Below are 20,556 nucleotides of genomic sequence, written 5' to 3'. Positions count from 1 at the left end.
ATACTCTGTATACAGCTTATACAGGGTGACTGAGGCCAGAGTTCCGATGCTTTTAGTAGCTGAACCCTAATTTTTCTCTGGTGGATCTTTCACATAGCTGATCTGTCTCCTACGTGACAGCTGCTGCTAATCACAGGTCCTTGGAGATAAAAATGGAGAATGATGCAGTGTTCAGGAACTTCTGTGGAGCAACTGATGATACTGGTGACCACCAGCAGGTGGCAGCTGGAGGAGGGATGATCTCAGTCAGTGTCTCTTAAAGACAGAATGTGGCCCACTGAGGGAAGCAGGAGCTGGTAGGTAGTCAAGAACAGGGCCACTTCCCAATGTGGGGGGAGATGCCCCCTGCCTTCACTGCTGCTTCCTGACAGTTCCTCCAAGGACGTCCTTTTCCCGTTCCCTTCAGTTGCCCCACAGTGACTGCGTAAACTGGAAGTAGGATTGTATGAATCAGCACAGGGTATAATAGCAAACGGCAGATTTGCTGGCTTCCCTTGGCAGAAACAGCATTGCCAAGAAGCAGAGATGGAATATTGTGCAGGACAGTGGTTTGCGACTGTTATGGAATGCATTCCAGATTAACCTGTCTGTGAAGGAACCCCTGGAAACTCCTGCGCATTATGGGGTATTTGGGAGAATACTCCAGGGCACTTGGCTCACCTGGAGCACTGGCGCGGCTTCTTGGCCCTCCCCCCTGCCCCCACTTATTGTCCCCTTGGGGGAGCTAGCACTACACATTAGAAGATACTCCAAACTCTCTTGCAGCTGCTCATTGCAGGGAAAGCTTTCTTTTACAGAACATTGCCATTACTTAACTTTTCATTGATAATGCTCTGATTAGCTTCTGAGAATGCCACAGTCTGACAGAAGACATTTTTAAAATCCCTACTGTAGAGGACCCAGAGTCCCGATAAAGAATCAAAGCAGTAACAACAGAGGGGTTGTTTAGAAGAGACTTTCTTCTTCACCTGTCACCAGCAGCTGTGTAGCAACCCCCGCTGATTTCAATGACAAGCTGTGGCTCTGCCCCCTTGCAGGGCCCGAATCACCAAGCAACCGCTGTGCTGCCCTCAAGCTCCCATCCCACCAGGAAGTCCACCCCCAGCAGCCCCCCTGCCACCCAATAGACCCCCGTGGCACCCTACAACCCCCCCCCCCACGCCCGGGGCAGAATGCTCCCCCCGCCCCTGCCTAGCTACACTCCTGGTCACCAGACATTATTTTATTTCCTCTGAATAACCAACAACTGCCAGTGAGAAAGACAACAATGCACTGAAGAAAAGAAGAAAGAAATTTTCCATGGTATATTTCCATGGTATACTTCCTTGCATATTCTGATTTTAAATGTACTTTGGGCCAACCCTAAAATGAGTTTTGCACCGCTCATTTTGTACCACTCATTACTCACTTTTTATCATAAATAACAGCCTTCAGTGCATCAGATAAATCCTTGGAAGTCATTTCCACTACATTCAGAGTCACTCCTGCTCCTCGAGATTCCATCCGCTTTGCATTGTCCATCTGATCTCCAAAAAGCGGCATCAGCACCATTGGTACTGCATTGCAGATTCCCTCATAGACCCCATGGGAGCCAGCATGAGTGATAAAGGCTCTGGCCTTTGGATGAGCTGTTGAGGAAAGAGCAGGAGGTGGAGAAATACCAACAGGTTTATTATTCTGCTAACTACAACGTATCTAGGCCAAGTTTTAAAATTGCATTTTTATGGAAGCAGCCAATTGAAGTTCAAATTAAACAGCCATATGATTAAGCTGATCTCCTTGGACTGTTATGTACAGTCTAGCAAAATGTCTTTCAGAAGGATGGTACAGAACTGTGGGAGGAGAGAAGTGGCCCCCTTCTAGGCCATCTAGGCCAGGGGTGGGGACCCTCTGTCAGCCAAAGGGTCACATTCCTTCATGGACAGCCTTCTAGGACTCCAGACCAGTGATGGGTCCTGCCACTCTCCACCCAGGCAAGGAAGAGGTGCTGTCACAGTTCAAGGCACAGTCCAGGCAGGTAGGGTGCAGAGTAGGGCCAGTGAAGGATGTGGCCTGGGGGCATGGCCTGTGCTGAGTCCTGAAGGCCAGATAAAGAGGCTTGGGTTCTCCATCCCTGATCCCTCAATTCAATACCAAGGGTGGAGACCCTTTGGCCTCAGAGCCAGAACTGACCCACCAGATTTGGCCCGTGAGGCTGTTTTCTTCAAACCACACCCACCTGCCCCATATTTGACACCACATGTAATGTCAGATGTGGGACACTGAACATCAAGTGATGGACAGGGAGTCCTGTCCTCTTGGGACCAAGCGTGCACCTGTAGAAAGCAGGATATCAGCTGCCTCCAGTATCCTGTCTAGTTTAGTGCTAAATTCCATTAAAGCCAATGGTACTTTGGTCAGTCATTGTTTTCAACAGAACTGAATGCAATTTTCACTCCAGCAAGTGGGTATGGGTAAGGATGAGCAAATCAGTCAGTTTTGGTTTCTCCCAGTTTCTCATCTTACCAGTCTTATGTTCAGTTCTCCATACTTCTACGCCAGTTTGCAATTATTATTATTATTATTATTAGTTACCACGAAAACTTGCCAAAGTTTTAGTGTGAATTTCTCCTAATATAATGGATTCCTGTAGGTTATTTTTACTACTTTCAGCATTTTTATGCATGCCTCACCATAGTATATACATTTTGTACACTACCTGCATTGCGGAATACAGAGCCGTGTGAATTTTGAAGGATGGCTGTGATTTAGTTCACAGATTGTTTTGGATAGTGCGAATGAAGTAAGCTTGCCTTTAAATGTGAACTGAATGAAATTTCCCCCTCACCCCTATTTCATGGCTCACATTTTGGCATCTGTGCCCACTGTCCTTTCAACCACTTCCTTAGTTTTTTATGCACACTATGAGCATAAAGCGCCAGGCAAGGTTTTCTTTTCCTAGCCCAGCTTTTGCAGCTACAGGGCTTTGCTATGAGTGTACATGACCAACAGCAATGTGGGAGCATGTCCATCCAACATCACATTACTTTAACCTTTGCTAAACAGTATTTAGAAACACTCTCTCATGGTATTGTTAAGAGGCTAATGGCATTGAAGCAGCACTAAGGGCTGGTTATAGACAACAACATCATTCTTGTCCCAGACATACCAAGCAGATCATTTTGTGGTAGCCACTTCACAAGCTTTGTGTTCTTTGCAAGATTCGGGGGTGTTTCTCCTGTATATCTCCATAGCACCTTCACGAGGAAGGAAACACATAGATTAGGAAATGTATCTTTTCACTTCACTTACAAAAACTTCAAATTGCACTTGAACAAGCATTCTCTCATCTCTCTTATGTGAGGCGCGATGCCTCTTCAAAGAGCCCCATTAGTTGGAAAGGTGGGATATCGGTTAACAACAAATAAATAAGGTACTGCCTGTATATAAAAGAATGAAAGTGCACTTCTAGTTTTTACCCATACATACCGGTAATACTTATTATTTTCCCAAGGGGTTGTGAATGCATATTTGTATCCTTTTATTTTGTGTGTGTTTAATTTTTATTTTTATGCAATTGTATTATGTCCTATTTATTTCTTTTTAAACATGTTATTGAATAATATGATTTCAATTAAATAAATAACAATAAATATTTTAAAAAGAATGGATTAAAATTAACACATTTTTTAAAAGTTTACAGTCCTATTCTTTATCCAAAACTGAATAACATATATCAACTATCCTTAGAGCAGTACTATTCCCAATTTACTGATGGAGAATTCAGGTCTACTTAACACCCAGTGGCTGTGTTTGGACGATCATATCTCACCTTCACAGGCTGAGATACTAACAAGCCTTTTGCCCCTGCATGCAACCCCTTTGCTACTCCCTTCTTAGCACAAGAAATCAAGCCAAGATTAACCATGGTACCTTATTTCATCCAAACCAGGAAACTATGTGGACAGACCTTGGTTACAGAATGTAGTTAAGGAACAGAGACCTTAGCTACAATTCTCAGTTCAGATGACATTCTATGCCAAACCTTGGCTTAGCTGCCATGCCAAGCTCAGGTTAAAAAACCAACGAGGAGAAAAGCATGTGTGAGCCATCACATAGTTTGCCTTGCCGTGACGTGTGAACCAGGCCAAAGAGTTAGCTAGGATTTCAATCCAGGTCTAGTGTCTAAATCCAACACATTTCAGTAGATAACAGAGGGAAGATAATTCATTGCAAATGCTTCGCCCTAAGTTAGGCAATTATAAACAGAAACAAAGAATATTGTGTACTCTCTGTGACTTTACAAAAATGTAAAAGCTTACAAAAAACCAAAACACAAACCACTCTCAATAATTTATCTCATAAAATAGCATGTAATCATGACCATAAGTCTATAATGGTCTGAGTCTGCATGGGATCTCAGGCTAGGATAAAGTAATATGGAATTAGTGTCATGATTATCCAGACACTGAAAAATAATAAGAATTATTTCTTCACAATATTCAAAGGGAATACTTTCAAATATTTAAAAGCTTTCCTCAAATATGATCCCAGACACCAAACAGGTTTAAGAATGTCCTGGAAGACAGATTTAGAATGTGACATAACTGAATATACTTGGTTTACCATGGGGAAAAAGCTCCTTTTCATAATATATCAGCTGAATGTACTAGAAGACTCTTGTATATAAATTCATCAGCTTACCCAAGGTGCTGGAGGGGATGTTCAGAAATTGGGTCATACATCCACCTATGGCGGGGTTGTGTTAGAGTGCAAGAATTTTCAGCAACAGCATTCAGAGAAATGGATAAGATCTTAAGCCGCCACATTATCCTACAATCTCAATTAGTCCTTTTATTTTTACCCTTATATTTGAGGGTAATCAAAATTTGCACCATTTGCACAAAGTGCTGATAGTACAGCTGCTTATTGCCACTAGAATGACCATCACAGTTTGGGGGGAAAATAGATGGGGCCAATCTTACTGTGTGATATGGCCCTGCTAGAAAAACTAACTAATAAGCTGAGAGTCCTTAGGGGCCGAAGAAAGAAGGAAGATTTTGTATTTGTTTAGTCTGACTTCATTTCAGTTGTAAGCAAAGAGAAACATGGCCAAGGACGCCCTCAGCCTAGAAATGAATATGGCTCAGTGACTCAGGGCATTTGAATACTTTAATCACTTTCCCTTGATATAATAGGGTCTACGTTTTGTAACTTTCTCTTGTTTAACCATTATGTCTGTGCTATAAAGAGCTCCAGTCACTACCTCCCACACATTCACTTACCTGTAGTTTATTTATTTTGGTTTTATTTTATGTCCGTTTTTGTCCAACAGTGATCTATGATTTTATAAAGAATTTGTATATTTTCATCAGATCCTGTTTGGTAACACTGTATTTTGTAGAATTTTGTAAAACATTTCTTTCCTTTTCTTTTGAAACTTAACAAAAAATTATTTTAAAAATAAATAAATAATAATCCAGGCACTGACAGAGCCTATTTTTATATTACCATGACAACATGGTTTCTTCCGCACCACCGCGATGCCCTCCAGTTGTTCTGAACTACAGCTCCCATCTTCCCTGACCACTGGCCACGCTGGCTGGGGCAGATGGGAGCTGTAGTCAAATGCATCTGGAAGGCACCAGGTTTAGGAAGTCTGACAAAGGGCAACATGCTAAAGCAGCTATTTCTTACTTCCACGAAGGATGAGGCAAGTTTGGGAAATACATTTACTATTGACTCCTTTCACTTCTTAGCAGTGAAGGAGCTGTATTCTCAGAGGAATGAGAAAAGAAGTCTCATGTTATGGTAGCAAAAAATGCAGAGGAGGCAAAATTTCACCAGTTTCTGGACTGGTAGTTGATAAGCTGACATGGCTATACTACAATCTATCATCACTAAAACTTTTTCCAGCGGATGTCTCTAGCCTCTGGATTTGAGGTGGGGTGCATGGATAATCTTTTAGCCCACCCTCCCCAACTTAAAGAAACAAGACCTAGTCCCTGTGATCTGAAATTTAGTTGCAGAATGTTGGTTATGAAGATCAGCAGGTTTTCTGCATTGTTCCGCTTGCAGTTGCTGTACAATTAGGGGAACCTGCCGAGGGCTCAGCTCTGGCAGCTTTATCTGGAATGCAGCCAAACGTGACAACTGTCAGGGAACTATTCACATCTTGTTCCCCTGTTGTCTTCTTGCAGCAATATCAGCTGTAGCTTTCGAGGAGGGTCTGAGCCAGCAGCTGGCATCTAAATTACCATGGCAATATTTCTAAAGAGCTGTATGTGAACAGCTTCCCAGTTCATGCTGTGTCAAGCTGCAAGATTGCTTGTTGGACTGAGGCAAAGGGTTGTGTGTCAACTTCAGCTTCGGAGCCACTTTTAAAGCCGACAGCAACACATGCAAAATGAACCAAAATATTTAACATCCTACGTGAATACCATTTTTCCTTCTTACCGTCTGAGGTATTGTTCCAAACGCTTCAGCAATTTCCATAGCTTTTTTCATTGGAATTTCAGAAACCATTGAACCCAAGGAAAACACCACAATGCCATGTTCGCCAGAACTGTTTACCATGGCTTCAAATTCCTAGGCAAAACAAACAAACAAACAAATTTTGGGTCAGAATTCTGCGTCACGTGGGAATATTTTCATCTCTCCCAAAAAGCTAAAAGAAAAAGTAACCTTTGCTGGGTGTGTGTGTGTGTGTGTGTGTGTAAACATTAGACCATTTCTAGGACCAGATCTGTTGGGGGGGCAGTGTGGGGTCCAGAACAAATCCTTCTGTGTAGGCCCTCCTCTTGCCCCCATCTCTCCTCTGCCCTCCCCAGCAGGGACTCTTCCTCTCCCCTCCACTTACTTTTGCTGTTGTTGTTTTGCCACTACTGTAATAGTGGCAGCCTCTCCTCCTCCTCCTCCTCCTCCTCCTCCTCTCTCCCCTGCCCTGGCTTACATTTTTCTTTTGCCCCTGAGAAGAATTGTCCTAGACCAGCCTAATGGTCTACCTGCCCTCACATTCAGTCTTAGACATTGGTCAGGATATTGAATTTCAGGAATCTTTGTAACAACATATCATATGCGTTCATTCATTTAGGATATTTCTAAATTTCTCTTCATCCCAGAAGTCATCACAGAAAACAACAGAAAACACAAATGCAATAAGTACAGCAACCAATAAAAATAACAAATAATAATCATACGCAATAAAGTTTTCCACATCAGCAAAGCAAGTTAGCAGGCTGACATAAATATGATATAATAAGGCGGTTTGCTAAGCTCAGCTAAGGTATTAGGCATTAGGATTTATAAGCCCAGGGCCTCTGTGCATATTATTTTAAATCTGCTCCTTGGTAATTGCATTGTGCCTCTTGATTCCAATATTAAGTCTCCCTTCCAAGTACTAACCAGGCCTGACCCTGCTTAGCTTCCGAGACCAGACAAGATCGGGCGTGTTCAGGGTAGGATGGCCGCAGACATTCTGATATTATATCAAAAGGGAGATGGCACCATGCTATTAACTTTTCCAATCTACTGAAATATCTCAGTCCTAATCCCTTTCTCAGCCTCCATTTTTAAACTGAAGTTTTGAACCGTCTCAGTAAGGGGGAGTGGAGAGGTGGATTCCAACCTGAGTTAGTGGATTTTCCTTTGCACAGTTTATACCCCCAATGAAGACCATGTTGGGCATGATAGGCCTGGGATATTCAAAAACAAAGTCATAGCGCAGAAGCCAAATTGATGCTTGACTATAAAGGTCTGTTACTGTCATATCTTGGTGCAGGAATTCCTTGTTCAGTGTTCCATAGGGTGAATAAAGAAAATAGCATATCATGAATTCCAGCGAGCCGATTAAAAAATTCTTCACTCTCTGTTTAAAGTTCATGTGATCTGTATTGCCCGAGAAAAATTTTGGGACATAAGAATGTGGGTTTGGACACTGTGTTGCCACAAAGTCTAAACCACATGGAATTCCCCGCAAGTAGTAAACAGAAGGAAGGGATAAATACTCAGCCAAGATCTGCCCACATGGAAACACTGGATCCATAACTACAACGTTGAATTTGGTTTCTTTAAGGTAAGAAATCAGCTCTTTGTTGTATAAAAGCTGCTTGCAATTATTATATAGAAGCATCGTAATATTTCTTATTCTTGAAAATGTCCCAGTCATTCTTTCCAGGAAAGGCTGACGTGCAAAAATCCTGTGACCAAGCTTTTGGAATTCTGCTTCCAAGTATTCCTTTGAGTAGGGAACGGCAAATGTTTTCAATGTATAATGTACAGATGACTTTATCCATAAGTTCGTCTCAGGAGCAACGACAACTACTTGGTGCCCTCTCTGCTGAAGATGTTCCATAACTGGATGGATACTGAGCCAGTGACTGCCATCATGGGGTATTACCAACACCTTTCCACCATCCGTAAGGCTCCAGAAAAAGAGAGTAAGCAAAACACAAATGCCTTGACGCATAGAAATCTTCTTGCTGGTTGCATTGTGGCATAATTCTAACCCAAAATGAAATGAATGTAAAAAAACCATGGCGAACAGCACAGGAAACAGAGCTCTTGTGAGCCTTTAGCCCTATCTTCTTCTGCAAATATTTGTTTTCTGTGACACATTTATTAAGGCAGTGTGGAATGTTTAAATCTTGGTCAAAGGTCGGTTTTGCAAACCAACCTGGATTGGGTGATAAGGAGTCTGCAGGCTAGCCTGTTGCATAAGCATCTCTGCTCCCACTTCTGTACTCAGCCAGTGACTTCCATCCTGTGGCATCACCAACAGCTTCCCACTTCCAGCACAACGCCACAAACAGAACCAAAAGGCAAGGCCAGCAGCAGCTGGATGAGACCTTGAATTCATCCTTCCTGTCATGGAATCAAGGAGCCCTGAACTCGCTATACGCTTTGTGTGCCTAATATACGGAAGCAGATGTTGCAGAATAAAACACTGGTGCAGTCCACAGGATCACAGATTCTAAGCATCAAGTAAATGTTTAATTTGCTGCCTCTGCTGAACCGCTTGTCAGGACAAATAGCCCATACAGTGGTACCTCGGGTTAAGTACTTAATTCGTTCCGGAGGTGCGTTCTTAACCTGAAACTGTTCTTAACCTGAAGCACCACTTTAGCTAATGGGGCCTCTATTGAAGCACTATTTCTGGGTTAGTGGAGTCTGTAACCGGAAGCATATGTAACCTGAAGCGTATGTAACCCGAGGTACTACTGTATATCCAATTATAAGAGCAATGTCAACTGAGTTGATGTTTTAAATGGTTAAATGGCTCAGGACCATAGTACCTCAAGGACTGTCTATCTCAGTATGAACTGACTCAGATCCTGCAACCATCCTCTGAGGTACTTCTTCATGTGCCTCCTCCACGAGAGACCAGGAGGGTGGCAACATGAGAACGGGCCTTTTCTGTAGTGGTTCTGTTTGTGGAATGTCATCTAGGCCCTCATTATACATTTTTAGGTGCCAGGCAAAAACATTCTTTATCAACGAGGACTTTGGCTAATTAACAGTCTACGTCCTTTTGTGGAATCAGGGTTATTGGTTTGTTTGGGTTTTGTTCTTGTTTTGTTATGTATTTTGTGGTATTGTTCTGTATTTTTATGCTGTGAACCCCCATGAAGTCTTCAGAAGAAGGGTGGTATACACATTGAATAAATAAAATAAAACAAAATAAAATAAACCCCCAAACCCCTTTAGCCAGCAAATAAAACTATAATTTTTAAAAATCAAATACAGTACAGTGGTACCTCGGGTTACATACGCTTCAGGTTACATACGCTTCAGGTTACAGACTCCGCTAACCCAGAAATAGTGCTTCAGATTAAGAACTTTGCTTCAGGATGAGAACAGAAATTGTGCTCCAGTGGCGCGGCGGCAGCAGGAGGCCCCATTAGCTAAAGTGGTGCCTCAGGTTAAGAACAGTTTCAGGTTAAGAATGGACCTCTGGAACGAATTAAATACTTAACCCGAGGTACCACTGTACTCAAACTAAAAAAATACTAAGAATAAGCAGTACAATCCAGAGATCACTTGGGAAATACTCAAACAAAGGACTGCTCCACACAGGAGTTTACTGTCAATTTTCTGTTAGTCATGTGTATTAGTAGAGTTTTTTGCAATCTCCATTTGACATCATTCTGAGCAAAAAGCCAGCACCATCCCCCCAATTTCCATTTAATCTAGATTTCCCACTTCCTAAATAATTGGATAAGTAAAAATGACCAAGTACAAAACCACAGTTGCTGACGGTGTGGAAGCTCCTTACTGCACTTGGGGGGGGGTGTCACATGGGTGGTTTCCTTATCACTGCTCACCTGAACAATTCTTGGGTTTCAAATAATGATGACTATGGTTCTTGAAGGTAGATTAGCAAAGATACCATACATATGTTTCTCCTCTGGCAGATTGGATGACCATCCTCACTATCTGTTCAGTTGTATACAGTAAGCCCACAGTTTACGCAGGGGTTATGACTCTCAGAAAGAAAGAAAGAAAGAAAGAAAGAAAGAAAGAAAGAAAGAAAGAAAGAAAGAAAGAAAATACCTGCATCACTGTAAGCAATGCTAGGCTAGCATTTCTGCTTCTACCTTTGCATCTAAGCAACAGCTCAAAACTCCTTCTAGCTATGTGGGGGGCTGTTTCTCCTATCCAAACTCACTTTCTGTTTTTCTCACAGCAGATTTCACAAACCCTCAGCTTGCTGAAAGGCATTTTCAGCAGTTAGGTAGGTGATCAGTACAGCAAAGGACAGTACCATAGCTCAGGGGCAGAACAGATACCTGATGGGGAACATGTCTCCGGCTCAGTCTGTGGCGGTTAGGGGGTAGAGCTCAGCCGTAAAAGTACCAGCCTAACCACTTTCTTCCTTGGGCCTTTCAGGCGAATTCCCTTCCCCTGCAGGTCTGAAGCAACATGGACACTCAAAAAAGCAGTAAAGATAACAGGCTTTTCAGTTCTGAACAATTAATTGGAACAACAGAGTTTTTGGTGCATGAACAAACCGGAAAGTGCCTTAGCTCTTCTCTAAAATTATTATTGCTGGAATCTACCACTTCATTTGCACTGAAGAGTTGGTGGTAATGAAAAAATAAAGGCTTTGTTCCATCAATGGAGCAACTAGGATGTCTATGTCCTAAACTTAAGTAGATGCAGAATAGGAAATATCATTCATGAAGGATAAGGCAAGTGCCAGAAGGTCACGAAAGGCGGCAAATAAACAACAATTTCACCATAAAGAATTGCAAACCTTGGATAATGGCTTCTTCTGGGCACAGTTAATCCCTCCAATGAAGACCATGTTGGGCATCACCGGTCTGGGGTAATCAAATGCAAAGTCTTGTCTAATTAGCCAAATAGATGTCTTACCAAAAAGTTCTAAGAGTGTAATTTTCCTTTGCAGAAATTCAGTTGCCAGATGTTCGTATTTTCCATAATATGAGTAACAATATAAAGAAGGTAACATCGACATTAAAACATTCTTCACACGCTCAGTAAATGTCATATGATCCGAGTAAGTTGTAAAACCCTGTGGGATGTAAGAAATGGGGCTTGGGCACTGAGCAGCTTGGAAGTCCAAATAACATGGAAGTCCACGCAAGAAGTAGACTGTAGGCAAGGAAAGATATTCAGCAAGGATTGGAGCGCAAGGCAGCACAGGATCAGAAAACACAGCATCAAAGTCGCTTTGCTGGAGGAACTGGATGAGTTCTTTGTCGTATAAAAGATGCTGACAAGCAGAAACAAACATGGTAGTAACTTGAGATATGTTTATATACAACTGTACCATGTTCTCTAGGAAATTCAGATTCTTAAGAGCATGCTCAGTCATCGAACTCAGAAGTTCATTCATCTTCTCCTGGGTGTAAGGCACGGAATGTGTTCTTACAGTGAAATGCTCAGAAGACGTTTGCATGACCAAAGTGTTTTCTGGCATCACAACCACAACCTCATGTCCTTTTTGTGCAAGCTTCTCTACTGCTATTTGCATGCTCAGCCAGTGACTTCCATCTTGAGGCAACACCAACAGCTTCCCACTTTCGGCACAATGCCACAAAGAGAACCAAAAGGCAAGTCCAGCAACCAGTTGAAACCTTGAATTCAGCCTTGCCATCGTGGTATCAAGAAGTCCTGACTTCCTTACACGCTTTGCGCCTAATATATGAAAGCAGATGTTGCAAGTATAACGTTGGTGCAGCCAATGGACTCACCAAGGACTAAGCATCAAGTAAATGTTTAATGTGTGCCCTCCACTGACGCTACTTTTATCAGGACCAAAGGCTGTTCAATAATATTGAACAGATAAGAACAGGGCCAACCAAGTTCATGTTGTATGTTAACAACAACAAAAAAGAAAACTATTCAGCCACAAGAGTTGTAGAAGATGATTTAGCACAATTATGTGGTGTGCTTCTGTAACCCTCAGATTTTAAAATGTTAACTAGAATAAGCAATGATGATCTACCAATCAAGTTGGAACATGTCCAGACAAATAAAGGGCTTCTCCCCATGTCCGTTTACTGTGCATTTGCTCTTAGTTATGTGAGCAAGGTTTTTCAATGTGTGCACATCATCCTTAACAAAATGGCAGCCCCAAATTCCTACACATTTAATCCAGATTTTCCCAATGCATGGATAATCCACCGAGGAAAAATGGCCCAGTACAAAATTGTAGTCACTGCTGACAGGGAAGCTTCTTTGGTGGAATCTACACACATATAAAAACTGTTCTGAAAATGCTTTTTGAAAAGTGTTCTTAAAAATACGTTGAATTTTCCATAAGGCTCACTATTGCCATCTAGTGTCACATTGTATATTACACTTAAAACACACGTAAACATTTTATTTGCAGCGGTATAGCTGAGTCTTTGGTGCACTTTATTTTTTGGGGAAGGTAGTTTGTCATGTACCCCTCTGGGTAGGAGGGGCTTTTATTTTCATACCCCTTACCTGTATATGCTGCTCAGCTGAATACAAACTAGCCATTTCATTTCCAGTGACCAAAATGCTGCTGCACACTGAAGGCATAACAAAAACACATCTGAAGGCTATAACTACTGTAACAATATTCAACAACAACAACAAGAGCACGGAGGTCTTGTGCAGGCCTGCTCTGGCACAGGAAGCCAGTGTTAATTCTGTTGGCTTGAGCTGGTATTTATCTGCCCCCCCCCCAGTTTAGTCATCTGTCCTCACCCCCCTTTGCAGCCACCACAAATCAAGCGTTCTGTGACTTTGCTGCTGCCACTCCCTGTTCCATCTCCATTCCGCTGAGCAGCAGCACTGCCACTGCTGGGAGGGCACTTCTTTCCCAGACACACAACACACACTGCAAAAAAAAAAAAAAAAAAATCCTTCCAGTAGGACATTAGAGACCAACTAAGTTTGTTATTCGTATTCTGAACCAGGTAACTACAATATCACTATTTTCAAAAGTTATAGCAACCAGTTTAGTAGGCATGCTTGTTAAAAAAAAAAGTTGGATTTTCAGATCGTCAATTTGTTGTAATTGTTTAAGCTGGTCCTTTCTGTGATTTTTTAAAAAATTGCTTTGATTTAAACCAATCCCCTCTGCATTCAGGTCTGTAGTTCAAGTTTGTGAATAGCTATGTGAGAAGGAAGCAATCCTCCCCATCAAAAATATCCACCTATAAGCAATTGTCCTGAAGCAAAATATTTGGTTGATGAGTTCAAGTAAATCTTTAATGCATGTCTTCCTGAAACTCCTGCCCAGTTCTGTGGGTTTCCTGCAACATTTGCCTTTTGTATTCAAAAGGGATGTTGAATCCTCCACTGATTCCACATCCTAGAGCTCCTGCTCCCTGGCTTCAGGAGCACCACCTTGCCTCCCACATGGAGGGGGCCCAGTGTTTTGTGATGTCACGTCATGCCCCCCTCTGCGTGTCCCACAAGTGCTCGCCTGGAGGTGAAGAATAGAGGGCGCAGAGGGCAATCTTCACCCTCTGTGCGACCCGCCCCCACACAGCACTGTTTTCTCTAGAAAAAAAGAACTGCATAGGAATCTCGATTTATTGAGTCAGACCTCTGTTCTGTGTAGCTCAGTATATTCTGCATGGATTGGAAGCTGCTTTCCTGGGCTTCAGAAAGGGGTCTTTTCCTGCCCTACCTGGAGATGCCCCGGGGGACCTGGAATCTTCCGATGGAAAGCTCTACCACTGAGCTACAATAAATTGCTATAGCTGACATACAGAAAGACAGAGGGCGTAACACTAACAAAATAACTACAAATGTCATGATAAAGTGTTACAAACCTTGGATAATGGCTTCTTCTGGGCACAATTAATCCCTCCAATAAAGACCATGTTGGGCATCACAGGTCTGGGGTACTCAAATGCAAAGTCATACCTCAGCAACCAAAGGGATGTTTTACTAAAAAGTTCCAAGGTTGTAATCTTCCTCTGCAGAAACTGAGTAGCAAGCTGTTCATATTTTTCATAAAATAAGTAGCAAACTAAAGAATTGAACTGAGTCATTAAAACATTCTTCACACGCTCAGTAAATGTCATATGATCCGAGTAAGTTGTAAAACCCTGTGGGATGTAAGAAATGGGGCTTGGGCACTGAGCAGCTTGGAAGTCCAAATGACATGGAAGTCCACGTAAGAAGTAGACTGTAGGCAAGGAAAGATATTCAGCAAGGATTGGAGCGCAAGGCAGCACAGGATCAGAAAACACAGCATCAAAGTCGCTTTGCTGGAGGAACTGGATGAGTTCTTTGTCATATAAAAGATGCCGACAAGCAGAAACATACATGGAAACACTACGAGATACATTTCTATAGAATTGAACAAGCTTCTCCAGGAGGTGAGCATTATTAAAAATATTCTCACCCATTGCCCTGTAAAATTTGTCCAACTGCTCCTGGGTGTAAGGCACGGAATGTGTTCTTACAGTGAAATGCTCAGAAGACATTTGCATGACCAAAGTGTTTTCTGGCATCACAACCACAACCTCATGTCCTTTTTGCGCAAGCTTCTCTACTGCTATTTGCATGCTCAGCCAGTGACTTCCATCTTGAGGCAACACCAACAGCTTCCCACTTTCGGCACTATGCCACAAAGAGAACCAAAAGGCAACTCCAGCAACCAGTTGAGACCTTGAATTCAGCCTTGCCATCGTGGTATCAAGAAGTCCTGACTTCCTTACACACTTTGTGCCTAATATATGAAAGCAGATGTTGCAAGTATAACGTTGGTGCAGCCAATGGACTCACTCATACTAAGCATCAAGTAAATGTTTAATGTGTGCCCTCCACTGACGCTACTTTTATCAGGACCAAAGGCTGTGCATGAAATAATATTGAACAGATTAAGAACAGGGCCAACCAAGTTCATGTCATACGTTAACTGTTGTGACATGGGGTTTGTGATTTCAGCTCTCTTGACATAATATGCTGGAGACAGTTCTGTAGTAACACTTCTTTATTAAAGCAAACAAGACTGAGAACTGAGGAGGGGAGAGCTACATTTATAGGGACAGGGAACTAGCTAGAAATGATACATTTTGGAGGGAACAATATCAGGCAATCACAGTCCTGCCTTTTGGAGGAAACCAATAAGACAGAGGATCCAAATACAGCAGCTTAAATGAACCAATAGTAGCTGTACCCTCTGGAACCAAAAGGCAGTTACTTTACCCTAATGCAAATACAGACAATAATAATACAGATATAAAATCCTTTGACTCAATACACAACACCCCTCCCCCCCTAGTGAGCACCGCAGACGTAATCTCTCAGGTACTGTGGGGTCCTACAACTTCTACTTGATCTCCTGACAACAGGTGTTGCCGGTTCTGGATTGGATGTTACCTGTGGTGGGGGGGTGCTATAGGGGTTTCGTCAGGAACAGATGGAGTCCCAGACATCGCAGGCTCCCCTACCTGTACCTCGTCATCCTGAGGACTAGCAGACCCTGGTTCATTTGCTGAAGCCCCTGGTGACTGCACCTCTGGGCCATTTTCACTCTGGTCTTGCAGCTCTGCGTCGTTAGCCAGGGATGAATTATCTGACCCCTCCCTGCTGAGTGCCCGGCGCCTCAGCTGATCTATATGTCTCTTCCAAACTTGCCCATTTTCCAAGGTCACATAGTAGGACACTGGTCCACTAGTCCGGGTGACCACACCAGCCACCCACCGCGGACCTCGTGAATAGTTCCTCACCCAGACCAGATCTTCAGGGGCGAGATACCTTGTTGTGTCAGCCTCAGCCTGGGGGGTTTCTCTTGAATTACGGTTTGGCATTTTATCGGGGTGGACATAATCCAGCACCGTTACCAGTCTTCTACCCAAGAGCAGCTCAGCTGGTGACTTGCCCGTCGCAGTACACGGCGTCGCATGCTGCAAAAATAACATTCGCGCGATGTGAGCTGACCAGTTACCCTCCATTAAGCGCGCAATGGATTCTTTGGCTGTTCTTACCATGCGCTCAGCCTGCCCATTGGAGGATGGGTGAAAGGGCGCGGATGTGACCCCTCTTATGAAGTTATCAGCCAAGAATGCCCTGAATTCTTGGGATACAAAAGCTGCCCCATTATCTGATACAATGGTCTCAGGTAACCCGTGGGTTGCAAACAGCTGCCTCAACACCTTGATTACGGCAGCTGATGCCATGCTAGGGACCATCGCCACTTCTAACCATTTGGAATATGCATCGACGATAACCAAAAAGACCTTCCCCTGGAATGGCCCAGCAAAATCTAAGTGCAGCCGGCTCCAGGGAGATCTGGACTGCTCCCACCAGTGAACTGGTGCTCTGGCCACTTCTGGCCGCACCTCTTGGCATGCCTTGCATGTTCGTACCCATTGTTCTATGTTCTGGTCCATTCCAGGCCACCACACATAGCATCGGGCTAGCGACTTCATCCTGACCATTCCCGGGTGTCCCATGTGAAGCGTCTCAAGAACCCTGTTTCTCAGTGGTGCTGGGATGATCACCCTATCTCCCCACAGGAGACAACCCTTATGCATGGACAACTCGTGCTGCCTTGTCGCATAAGGCCTGAATTTGTCTTCATGCGGACCACCTGGCCACCCCCTCCCCACCCAAGTGAGCACACGGGAGAGAACAGCATCTTTCCTCGTTTTCTCAGCTATATCAGTAGCCGTTACAGGAGCCCCCGGAAGTGTTTCCAGCATCATTATGTGCTCCGCTGGAGCAGGATCCACATTGCTCCCGCCAGGAAGAGGCAATCGACTCAGCGCATCAGCGTGGCACAACCGTTTCCCCAGCACATGGGTCAAGGTGTACTGGAACCCGTTCAGGAATATAGACCAACGCAACATTCTGGGGGAGAGAATTTGTGGCGTTTGTTTGTTCGGGTTGAACAACCCTAACAGTGGTTTGTGTTGTTTTTTTTAAATAAATTTTTATTGATTTTTCCAACATGAATTAAAACACATTACAACTAACAATACATAGACAAACAAACATATAAACACGTATAATTTCATAACCTCTTTTTCTTAAGCCTTATTTCAACGACTTCCCCATACCTCCCTTTTCTGCATCCCTGTTTTAAACTTTTTCAGCAACCCCTAATTTCAATTACTTATGATTCACTTTCTTTAATCCTTTTTCTCTTACCCAATCATTTATCGCTGCAATTCTGTTTTACATTACCCATGACATTTTAGCACTCATTAATTTTACAACAGTTCTTGAGATAAACTTTAAATTTCTTCCAATCTTCTTCCACCGTCTCTTTTCCTTGGTCGCGGATTCTGCCAGTCATCTCAGCCAGTCCCATATAGTCTATCACCTTCGTCTGCCACTCTTCCAGCGTGGGTAGTTCTTGTGTCTTCCAATACTTTGCTAAAAGAACTCTTGCTGCTGTTGTAGCATACATAAAGAACGTCCTATCTTTCCTTGACACCAATTGGCCTACCATGCCCAGGAGAAAGGCCTCTGGTTTCTTGTGAAAGGTACACTTGAGAACCTTCTTAATTTCATTATAGATCATTTCCCAGAAGACCTTAATCCTTGGGCACGTCCACCAAAGATGGTAGAAAGTACCTTCAGTTTCATTACATTTCCAGCATTTATTATTGGGCAAATGATAGATTTTTACAAGCTTGACTGGGGTCATGTACCACCTATAAATCATTTTCATAATATTCTCTCTTAAGGCATTACATGCCGTAAACTTTATACCGGTGGTCCATAACTGTTCCCAGTCAGCAAACATGATGTCATGACCAATGTCTTGTGCCCATTTAATCATAGCTGATTTAACCGTCTCATCCTGTGTATTCCATTTCAACAGCAAGTTGTACATTCTTGACAAATTCTTGGTATTGGGTTCTAACAATTCTGTTTCTAATTTTGATCTCTCCACCTGAAAGCCAATTTTCCTGTCCTGTTTGAATACTTCATTTATCTGGTAATAATGAAGCCAGTCTCTTACTTTAGACTTCAATTTCTCATAACTCTGTAGTTTCACTTTTCCCTCCTCTTGTTCTATAATTTCCCAGTATTTTGGCCATTTAGATTCCATATTAAGTTTTTTCACTTCCTTAGCTTCCATTGGTGACAGCCACCTAGGGGTTTTGTTTTCCAACAGATCTTTATACCGAATCCAAACATTATATAGTGCTTTCCTAACAATATGGTTTTTGAAACCTTTGTGAATTTTTACCTTGTCATACCATATATATGCATGCCAACCAAACCTGTTATTAAACCCTTCCAGATCCAAAATGTCTGTGTTCTCAAGAAGTAGCCAGTTTTTCAGCCAGCAAAAAGCTGCTGATTCATAATACAGTTTTAAGTCTGGCAGGGCAAACCCCCCTCTTTATTTGCATCAGTTAATATCTTAAATTTTATTCTGGGCTTTTTGCCCTGCCAGACAAATCTAGATATATCTTTCTGCCACCTCTTAAAACAGTCCATTTTATCCACAATATGCAATGTTTGAAACAAAAACAACATTCTCGGCAAAACATTCATCTTAATAACACCAATTCGGCCTAACAAGGAAAGTCTCAAATTTGACCATATTTCTAAATCTTTCTTAACTTCTGTCCAACATTTCTCATAATTGTCTTTAAATAAGTTCACATTCTTAGATGTCAAATTGATCCCCAGGTATTTCACTTTCTTTGCTACCATTAATCCAGTTTCACTGTGGAACCTCTCTCTTTCAGCAACTGTTAGATTTTTCTCCAGTACTTTCGTTTTCTGTTTATTCAACTTAAAACCTGCTACTTGACCAAATACTTGTATTAGCTCTAAAACTCTTTTCGTACTAGTGTCTGGCTCTTGTAAAGTTAATACTAGGTCATCTGCAAACGCTCTCAGTTTATATTGTTTAGCTCCGACCTGAATCCCTTTGACCAGCTGGTCCCCTCTGATCATGTTTAATAAAACCTCCAAGACAGATATAAAAAGTAATGGGGATATTGGGCACCCCTGTCGTGTCCCTTTTTCAATAGCAAATTCTTCAGTAACCACATTATTTACAATTAATTTTGCTTTTTGTTCAGAATAAATTGCACCTATACCATTCTCAAAACCTTGGCCTACCCCCATCCCTTCAAGATTCTTTTTCATAAAGCTCCAAGAGATATTGTCAAAGGCTTTCTCCGCATCCACAAATATTAATACTGCCTTAGTATTAATATTAGCTTCCAGTAGTTCCATAATGTCTATTATATTTCTCACATTGTCAGATAAATGTCTTCCTGGAAGAAGGCCAGCCTGGTCTTTATGAATCTCTCCCACCAAAACTCTCTTCAGTCTTTTTGCCAAAATGTCTGCAAAAATTTTGTAATCCACATTAAGTAATGATATAGGGCGGTAGTTCTTAATCTGGTTCTTCTCAGTCTCAGATTTTGGTATAAGTGTAATATACGCTTCTTTCCACGATTCGGGTGCCTTTTCCCCCTCTAAAATTTCATTACAGACTTCCTTCAACGGTTGTACCAACCATTCTCTCAGAGCTTTGTAGTATCTGGAAGTCAATCCATCTGGTCCTGGAGATTTTCCCAATTGCATATTTTGAATGGCTCCCTCTATTTCTTGCTCAGTTATCTTCTGGTTCAAAGTCACTTTGCTTTGTTCAGAAATTTTTTGTAATCCATGTTTTTTAAGAAATTCTTCTATCTCTTTTTCATTCACCAGCCCTTGTGCGTAAAGTCTCCTGAAATAACTCTGAAAACAGTTTCTAATCTCATTTGGTCTATAAATATTCCTTCCTTCAACTTCTAAGCTTGTAACCATATTCAGTTTTTGTCTCTTCTTCAATTGCCATGCCAGAAGTTTCCCACATTTGTCTGCCGATTCAAATGTCTTTTGTCTCATTTGTTTTATTTTCCATTCTATCTCCTGATTCATCAGTTCCATGTACTGCCTCTGATAAAGCTTAATTTCTCTCAGAATTTCATGGGACTTTGGCTTTGATCTCAGTTTTTTCTCTCCTTCTTTTATCCTTTCCAGAATCTTATCCTTCTTCTCATTCTGTCTCTTCCTTTTTATAGTGTTCTGCTGTATTAAAAATCCTCGCATGACGGCTTTACTTGCGTCCCAAATTACTCTTTTCTCCACCTCTGTTCTCAG

At 42.3% G+C, this 20,556-nt stretch overlaps 1 protein-coding gene and 1 long non-coding RNA gene across 7 annotated transcripts in view; both read right to left on the bottom strand.

The window, feature by feature from the left end:
* LOC310743599 overlaps positions 1 to 20,556 on the bottom strand; it is a 265,247-nt gene that overhangs the window by 162,230 nt on the left and 82,461 nt on the right. The gene's annotated exons all lie outside the window — the stretch shown is intronic.
* Positions 1 to 20,556, bottom strand: part of LOC310770136 (UDP-glucuronosyltransferase 1A6-like) — a 54,266-nt gene that overhangs the window by 2,859 nt on the left and 30,851 nt on the right. For 3 of the 6 annotated variants that reach the window (XM_083630508.1, XM_083630509.1, XM_083630505.1), the window contains exons 2-4: positions 6,436 to 6,567; positions 3,149 to 3,236; positions 1,409 to 1,628 (exon numbers count right to left, since the gene is read on the bottom strand). In XM_083630508.1, coding sequence (XP_083486634.1) covers positions 1,409 to 1,628; positions 3,149 to 3,236; positions 6,436 to 6,567 — 440 coding nt within the window. Of the gene's footprint in view, positions 1 to 1,408; positions 1,629 to 3,148; positions 3,237 to 6,435; positions 6,568 to 7,606; positions 8,850 to 11,233; positions 12,218 to 14,255; positions 15,345 to 20,556 lie in introns of those variants that run through there. The other 3 variants (XM_083630506.1, XM_083630507.1, XM_083630510.1) reach the window with 3 other exon arrangements.

This window comes from Podarcis filfolensis (genome assembly GCF_964270895.1).
Source record: "Podarcis filfolensis genome assembly, chromosome: 1".
Taxonomy (NCBI): domain Eukaryota; kingdom Metazoa; phylum Chordata; class Lepidosauria; order Squamata; family Lacertidae; genus Podarcis; species Podarcis filfolensis.
This window is presented reverse-complemented; position numbering and strand designations above follow the sequence as displayed.